The sequence below is a fragment of the Palaemon carinicauda genome, chromosome 21 (assembly GCF_036898095.1).
Source record: "Palaemon carinicauda isolate YSFRI2023 chromosome 21, ASM3689809v2, whole genome shotgun sequence".
Taxonomy (NCBI): Eukaryota; Metazoa; Arthropoda; class Malacostraca; order Decapoda; family Palaemonidae; genus Palaemon; species Palaemon carinicauda.
In genome coordinates this window covers 23,313,504-23,321,003 of record NC_090745.1, presented here as the reverse complement: position 1 = coordinate 23,321,003, position 7,500 = coordinate 23,313,504, and the positions used below count along the sequence as shown (strand labels likewise).

Sequence of the window (7,500 nt, the reverse complement as noted above, 5' to 3'; positions counted from 1 at the left end):
TTGAGTGGGGATTTGCTTATCGCAATGATCAGTAAAGCTATACTAGTCAGGGCCCCCAATACTAGGTTGGTTTGCTATGAGCGATCAGACAAAAATCTCCTACCATTACCAATCCGCAGAGGTCAGTGTGGTGATGATAACCAAACCCCATACATGACTAAGGCTATATATATATATATATATATGTATATATATATATATATATATATACATCATACATATATTTTTTTTACATATATATGTGTATATATATATATATATATATATATATATATATATATCATATATATATGTACATCATATATATATATATATATATATATATATATATATATATATATATATATATATGTATATATATATATACATATATATATACATACATATATATATATATATATATATATATATATATATATATATATATATATATATATATATATATATTCAGTACGCCTAAACAAAAAGACTTTGCAGTTACCTAACATCTGTGAAAAATAAAATAGCTAATTAAAATCATAATAACTCAAAATCCATTATTTTACAAAGATGCTCCCTTAAAAAAAAAAAAGAAAAAAAATCTATCACAAATGACAAATGAAGACGAAAGCTCGAACTGGCAATTCCATCCTCGGTCCCTCTCATCAAACAGTCTCTTTAGCTCAAACAATAGTCACTAAGTCGAGGATTATAGTTTCGCTGAAGTCTGATGATCACGAACGTACAGACACACACACAGGTATTGCCAAAGAAGTCGGCCTTTTGTGGAAATTGCCAAGGTTTCATTGCGCGTGTACTGCTCATTACTGACGCGTATCGCATCGCGTCTTCGCTATAAAATAAGAGAATGAAACTTGGTTTTAATGTAATGAAGGCAAATGAAAGTTGAGGCTTCTATTCTTAAAGGTATTTACATGCCAGAAATCAACTATACTCAATCAGACCATTAAGCAAATCACTATTTTATTATCATTACCTGAAATGGGAAATACGCCAAGTACTTCAAAGGCAGGATCTTACTTGCATGTAATCGAATGTTTGTGAACGAAGCAAAAGGGGAAAAAAAAATACAAATAATACCATCACTAGTGTACGCAACCCATCGAAAATGGCGGCTAAATATCTGTATAGATATACACACAAACAATTTTAACCGTCCCCCTACCCTTTTCCTCTCGGGGTAACCCCTCTCACCAGGGAATGACTATTCTCTCTCCCCCTACCCGAAGGACGAGGAAAGACCCATTAGTTATACTTCTCGCAATCCCGCTGCCCATGACCATATATATATATATATATATATATATATATATATATATATATATATATATATATATATATATATATATATATACAGTATATACCCAGAAACTTGCTCTTTATTGTAGAGAGATTATCATCAACATTATTAAAACCCTGGTTGGAAATTGGAAAGGCAGGATGCTATAAGCTCACCATGGCAATAAAAAGAATCAATTGTAAGAACAGAGTAGACTATTATGTTGAATGAATACGTCATTAACTCTGAAACAAGACTTGTCAATGGGTTCAAAAAAAAGTTTAATTGATTCAACTATTTGTCTGGGAAGACCATTCCACAATTTGTAAGGAATACTTTGTAATATTGTGCCTTATTTAAGAAAAGGAAACACTGTTAGAATTAACTGCATACCTATAGTCAATTATTTTTAGTGAGACAGAATTGCACAGACTCGCAGGGGTGCCCTTTTAGCTCGGAAAAGTTTCCTGTTCGCTGATTGGTTGGACAAAATAGTTTTAACCAATCAAATAGCAGGAAAACTTTCCGAGTTAAAAGGGCACCGCTGCGAGTCAGTGCAAATGCGCCTCATTAAAAAAAAAAAATTAGTATAATACTACGAACTGCATGGTACACTCTCGGATGATCTAAGAGCAAAGACTGATTAGAATTATTAAAATGGAATTATTAAAAATGTTGATAGCGGTGCCAGAGAATAACATATAGATTAGGAATAAGGAATTTAATAAACCTCAAGGTTTTGTTCAGCAATTCAAAATGAGTCAGCTGTTGTAGATCAGACAGGAACGACAACATATGTATATGTATATGCATATGTATATGTGTATAGATATATATATATATATATATATATATATATATATATATATATATATATATATATGTATTTATATAAATATATATACACATATATATATATACATATATATACTGTATATAAATTATATATTTATATGAAGTGCGTTTATATATATATATATATATATATATATATATATATATATATATATATATATATATATATATATATATATATATATATATATATATACATATATATATAAATATATATGTATATATATATCATCATTCTGTACATATATATATATAAATATATATATATATATATATATATATATATATATATATATATATATATATATATATATATATATATGTGTGTGTGTGTGTGTGTGTGAGTGTGTGTGTGTGTATGTAAGTATATACTGTATATTTGTGAAAGGTAGTGTCAACTATATCCCCTTTTCCTTCCCCGCAGGTACCATCCCGTCCTCCCCCTGCCACCAAAACAGAGACCCCAGAAAAAAAAAACCATGATGCCCCAGACACCATGCGCCCTCTTCTGCACGTTCCTCATCCTTGCCGTGGCGGGCTTCAAGGGCACGGCAGAGGCCGCCAGTGAGACGGGCCTCAAAGACCGTGCCAGCGCCGCCACCGGGCCTCCTGAGAGGGTGGCAGTGCCAGACCTCGATGTGGACGGTAAGTAAAACTATTAATTGTTCAGTTTCCTTTTAATTACCTGTCTTAAAATGATTACCCCCATCCTTCGTCAAGATGTTATAAATTACACTTCAATTAATATGTTATACTACAACCATTCATCGTTATGACAAATATTATAATTAACCTAGAATTCAATTATGTACGTAACTGTCGTTATTATATCATCAATCACAAATCTTAAAATCTTATATAAATATATTCATTGTGACATTCCAACCAACTGTTCTGAGCGACATATATCAATTCACAGGTTCAAATTTAGTACAACCATCATCATGATATCATTCATCGCAATTCAACTAGAAATTACTATTGATGCAAGTCATCATTGCAGCATGGGAAATACAGTACAACTTTTATTGAAATATACAAAAATAGAAATTCAGTTCAAACTGCATACCGTATACCTCCATCTGATATCATGGCTTCATAAGATGAACACCCAAATTTGATACCATATCTCTCAATAGTCATAACATCATAGCTGCAACTCAAACATGCAACTTTAAGATTAAAGACACCAGAATTTATCTATATAAATCGATCATCAAGACGTTATCCAACGCAGTTTCATGTCAATACATCCACTGCATATCACATACACGCAATACATTTCGATTTGAATTCCACGCCAATGTCCACCACCACAACATCAGAGATAAAAATCTATTTGCAATTCAGTATCAAGACATCCATCAAAATGACGTCATCAAAAAGTAATTTAGAGAGAAATTCTTGGAATGTGCGTTTAACAACATGACGTAATCAGTTCCGAGATATATCACACGGCACAAATTATGCAAAACTTAATTTTACAAAGAATATTTAGCATGAAATAGCGTATATAAATAGCCATCAATATAAAATAAAATTTTAAAAACATATGAACCAGCATTTTCGTGTAACGGATGTAGACTCTCAAATTGCCCCTTAAAATAATAATAATAATAATAATAATAATAATAATAATAATAATAATAATAATAATAATGAAAATTACCGTTTCCAAACGTAACGCAGAAAATACGACGCACATACGAAACCCAGCATGACCTTTTACCTAAAGAGTGATGTAACAATGCCTAAAATAGTTTTAAAAAACGATGAATTTCACGATATAATAATGTTTCTATGAACTTAATAAATTACACATTATATATTTAATAATGATATGATCGAAGCGGGATCGGTGGTAATCTAGCATTTGGATAACTAAAAAAATAGACATTTGTAATGATATTTGTGCAGAGTATTATAAAAAAAAAAAAATTTGTCAATAAACATGTGAAATGATAGAATATCATTATAAGACTAAACTTAAACAATTCATTACCCACGTACGGTCATACAAACACGCATATATATATATATATATATATATATATATATATATATATATATATATATATATATATATATATATATATATATATATATATATATATATATATATATATATATACTGGACATATATATGAAGAAACTAAAAATGAAATAGATTTTATTCTCAGTGAAAAGATTGATCTAATTAAAAATGCAACAAACAGGTTTAAGGTCAAGCGACTATAGAACGGGGAGAAGTAAAACTGATCTAGATCTAACGAAAGAAAGAGAAAAACTAATCTTAAGAAAGAAAATAAATACTTATAATAGGAGAAAAATCTGATTTAATATTTAGCAATACAAAATAGGTACTCCCAGCTAAAATTATGAAATTGAAGTAAGTGAAGAAGAAATCAATAGTAAATTAAAAAAAAAAATTGTATTAGAACCAGCAAAAAAGATGGTGGAAATTTTCCTAAACAAGATCAAGGAAGAATAACAGGAAAACCAAAAACCTAACAAAGAAAATATTGGAAATAAGGGTAAAATCAAAGAGATGAAATAGAATTGGCCGAACTATCTATTAAAGGAAAAAAAATAAAAAAAAACTCCAGACATTCGTAAACACAATAAAAACAAGATTGAGGAAACACTAAAGAAATGAAGCAGAATTAAATTAATGAAAAGAACACTTTGAACAGGGCGCCAACAGATATCTACTTTAAAGGATGAAATTGGAAATATCGCCAAAAGAGATGGAGTGATAAAAATTGCAGATGATTTCTATAAAATGCTATACAATAGTGATATAAAAAATAACTTTGCCAAGAGAAATAATTAAACACCCGAGCCGGTACCAAAAGTAAACAGTAGGAGAAGTAGAGAAAAAGCATTATAAGGCATGAAACGAGGCAAAGCAGCAGGATAAGCTGGCCTAACAATTGATTTAATAATAGATGAAGGAGATTTCACGGTAGTAAAACTGGCTAAACTCTACACCAAATGTCTGCGAGAATGCTCTATATCTACAGCTTGGAAAAACTTTATCATTATACTGATTCCCAAAAAGAGAGACACAAAAGACTTGAAAAAATACACCTCAATAAGTTTACTCTCAGTAATATAAAAAATATTCACAAACATCATATTAGGCAGAATAGAAAAAAAGGTTAGAGCTGCTAGACTTTAATCAACAGAAGAGAGCATGCAGACTTTAGAAGAAGGTATTCAACAACAGTCCATATTAATGTAATTAACCAGCTAATGAGAAAATCGACAGAGTATCACAAACCATTATATATGGCATTTATAGATTGAGAAGAATAGAAGAATCTTATGTTAGAACACTTGAAGATATCTATACGGGTAGTACAACAATCCTAAAAATACAAGGATATAAGAAAATTTCGATTGAGAAAGGAGTTAGATAGGGAGACCCCATCTCTCCTAAATTATTCACAGCTTGTTTAGAAGTTTCTAAGAATTTAAATTGGGAATATGTAAGAATTAACATTAATGGGGAATACCTTAAAAACCTAATATTTGCAGAATACATAGTTCCATTTTGTGAATCTTGGGTGGAATGGAAAATGATAGAAATTCGAATAAAGAAAACAGAAATGTAGAACTGAAAATGGTATACGAGTAAAACTAAGATAATGTTCAATGCAAATGCAGAGACAACAATTACGGGTTATGGACGAACTCTAGAGGTTGTTAGACTATACGTGTTTCCCCAGGACACGAGACCGGAATTAAAAGAAGAACACTTTCTCTAAAAAGAAAAGTATTTAATCGAATGGCTCTCTCGCAGTATTAACGTGCGCATCAGAAACTTAAAGCCTTAGAACGTAAGCTAGTTACAACTCTATGAGCTATGGAAAGAATAATCATGGGAATAACACCAAGAGACAGAAAAAAGAGCAACATGGATACGAGAGGAAAACTAAAGTAAAGGATATTCAACAAACATGTAAGACTATAAATGAACATAAAATGAGAATGAGAGACAATAGATGGTCATTAAGACTAACAGATTGGGTCCCTAGAGATTGCAAAAGAAGCCGGGGAAAGAAGAGATGACGATAGATATACGATCTAAGAAAATTTGCGGGTATAAACTGATAAACAAGCATTGCAAATCTTGTGGTGTTCTGCTAAGAAGGACAGCATCATCAGCATACTGTAGGTTGGCTAAATTCCTATCATCAATCCAGTCGAATTCTTCACCACCATCTCTGACTGTTCAACCTATTACAAAATCCATGAGGAGGATAAACAACATAGGTGACAACATATTCCCTAGGAGTACACTGTTCACTGGAAATTCATTTGATAAGATTCCATGTAAATATATATATATATATATATATATATATATATATATATATATATATATATATATATATATATATATATATATATATATATATATATATATATAAATATATATCCTTCTACAGGACGATATCTTCCCAAAAATCCGATACTTTCATAGAGAATAAACTTCGCCTTTTCTTTCCTTTTTCGCCCAGTTAAGATATACGATACTTCCGTCCATAGGAAGACGTGGAGATACGCTTTGGATCAAAAGGAATATATCAACGATATTGCTTCGAGGAAGTGATATCGAAATTTTCATCGACATGGCGTTATTGGAAATCCCTTTGTTATAATAAATAATATAAAAAAAAGAGGTTTCTTAAAGAGGTTTGCAAGTGGAAAGCATAAAGAACGCCATGGGAATAAGTTATGTACCAATATTAATCAAGTAAATTTGGGATAGAGTAACACAGCGGGTGTCAGGCCTCTTCCAATATTCCTTTTAAAAAAAAAGTTAATTTGCTAAAAAATTATAAGCAAATAAATTAAAGATTGAACAAGCTGACATAAGTATATCTTTATAGTTTATATATGTAAGATCTCTTCTAATGTTATTGTTCTTGAAAAATGTACATTAATTGTTCATTATTTCCTTTCCTCACTGGGTTGTTTTCCCTGCTGGAGCCCTTGATCTTATAGCATCCTGGTTTTCCAACTAGGGTTGCAGTTTAGCTAATAATAATAATAATAATAATAATAATAATAATAATAATAATAATAATAATAATAGAACTAAATGTAAATTATACCGTAAAATACTGTTAATCATACACCCTTAAAAGTGCTCCGAAGCAACAAAATTTTCGTTTTCCACTTAATTCCGCACGCGAAATTTTACTCTCATTACGATGCCTCAAACAGATCCCGTGATGATGTACTTAATTGCTTACATCAATTGGATTGATTGCTTATGACAAGAGGAGAAAAAAAAAAGCACCGTTACTAATGGCATTTAGTTAGTCGACATTATACGCGTTAGAGAGAGAGAGAGA

At 30.6% G+C, this 7,500-nt stretch overlaps 1 protein-coding gene across 3 annotated transcripts in view; it reads left to right on the top strand.

Annotated features, from left to right (window-relative positions):
- The window catches only part of LOC137615219 (uncharacterized), a 237,198-nt gene that overhangs the window by 63,172 nt on the left and 166,526 nt on the right, over positions 1 to 7,500 (top strand). For 2 of the 3 annotated variants that reach the window (XM_068344895.1, XM_068344894.1), the window contains exon 2: positions 2,559 to 2,779. In XM_068344895.1, coding sequence (XP_068200996.1) covers positions 2,614 to 2,779 — 166 coding nt within the window. In that variant the 5' untranslated portion in view covers positions 2,559 to 2,613. Of the gene's footprint in view, positions 1 to 2,558; positions 2,782 to 7,500 lie in introns of those variants that run through there. The other variant, XM_068344896.1, reaches the window with a different exon arrangement.